Source organism: Capsella rubella, unplaced genomic scaffold (genome assembly GCF_000375325.1).
Source record: "Capsella rubella cultivar Monte Gargano unplaced genomic scaffold, Caprub1_0 scaffold_4, whole genome shotgun sequence".
Classification (NCBI taxonomy): domain Eukaryota; kingdom Viridiplantae; phylum Streptophyta; class Magnoliopsida; order Brassicales; family Brassicaceae; genus Capsella; species Capsella rubella.
The window spans coordinates 14,993,569-14,994,381 of NW_006238920.1; the positions used below are offsets into that span (position 1 = coordinate 14,993,569).

The following is an 813-nucleotide window of genomic DNA, read 5'->3' on the forward strand; positions in this document are numbered from 1 at the left end:
CTTGTCTCCTAAGTCTTCTTCTTCAAGCTTATCCCAACAGCCGCATGTCTAAGTGGCCTTGTAATCTTGTATATGCATATTAGGTGCATCTAGAACGTATAGACTGGTTTGATATAATTCATATAAACAATGCAAAGTAGGTCATCCAACTATACCAGTCTCTTTGACATTTTCTGATCGACTCCTCTTATAATTAAACCAAAGGAAAATACACAAAAAGTTGAACAATAATAACTCAAAAAGATGGGGTATAGAAGCAACTACACTATCACATTTATAACCATCGTGGCGGCTCTATGGAGCGTTACATCAGCACAGCTGAGCCGGTCATGCGTGAGCACATTGACTACCCTCGCTCCATGTCTCAGCTACATCACCAGAAACTCAACCACTCCCTCGCAGAGTTGCTGCTCTCAGCTTGACTCTGTCATCAAATCTTCGCCGCAGTGCATTTGCTCCGCCGTCAACAGTCTGATCCCCAACATCGGCCTTAACATTAACCGCACACAGGCTTTGCAGCTCCCCAATGCCTGCAACATTCAGACGCCTCCCCTCACTCAATGCAACGGTAACACACCTATCTTATTTTATACACTATAAACATTGTTTCACTCACGACAGGGTGTTTGTTAAATAGAGGCCACTGGTCCAACAGCACTGCCTTCTGCACCTTCACCGGCGGAGAGGACCCCAGCCCCAGGTGTGACACTAACCCCAACCTCATTGCCAGGTGCTCGTTCAGGTACCTACTCCTCTTTTCACTAAAACCAAGCAAGATTCAATTTTTAGTTTATTAAATATATTCCCATTGCA

General features: G+C 44.5%; 1 protein-coding gene across 1 annotated transcript; it reads left to right on the forward strand.

Annotated features, from left to right (window-relative positions):
• Positions 1-235: 235 nt before the first annotated feature.
• Positions 236-794, forward strand: LOC17889373 (non-specific lipid-transfer protein-like protein At2g13820). Its single transcript, XM_006295468.2, has 2 exons — positions 236-568; positions 638-794. The coding sequence occupies exons 1-2, from the start codon at positions 244-246 to the stop codon at positions 763-765; spliced, it is 453 nt and encodes a 150-aa protein (XP_006295530.2). The 5' UTR covers positions 236-243; the 3' UTR covers positions 766-794.
• Positions 795-813: the final 19 nt, after the last annotated feature.

Coding starts and splice junctions, on each gene's coding strand:
- LOC17889373 (XM_006295468.2), top strand. CDS start 244: ATGGGGTATAGAAGCAACTACACTATCACATTTATAACCATCGTGGCG. Junction 569..637: donor TCCCCTCACTCAATGCAACG/GTAACACACCTA, acceptor TTTGTTAAATAG/AGGCCACTGGTCCAACAGCA.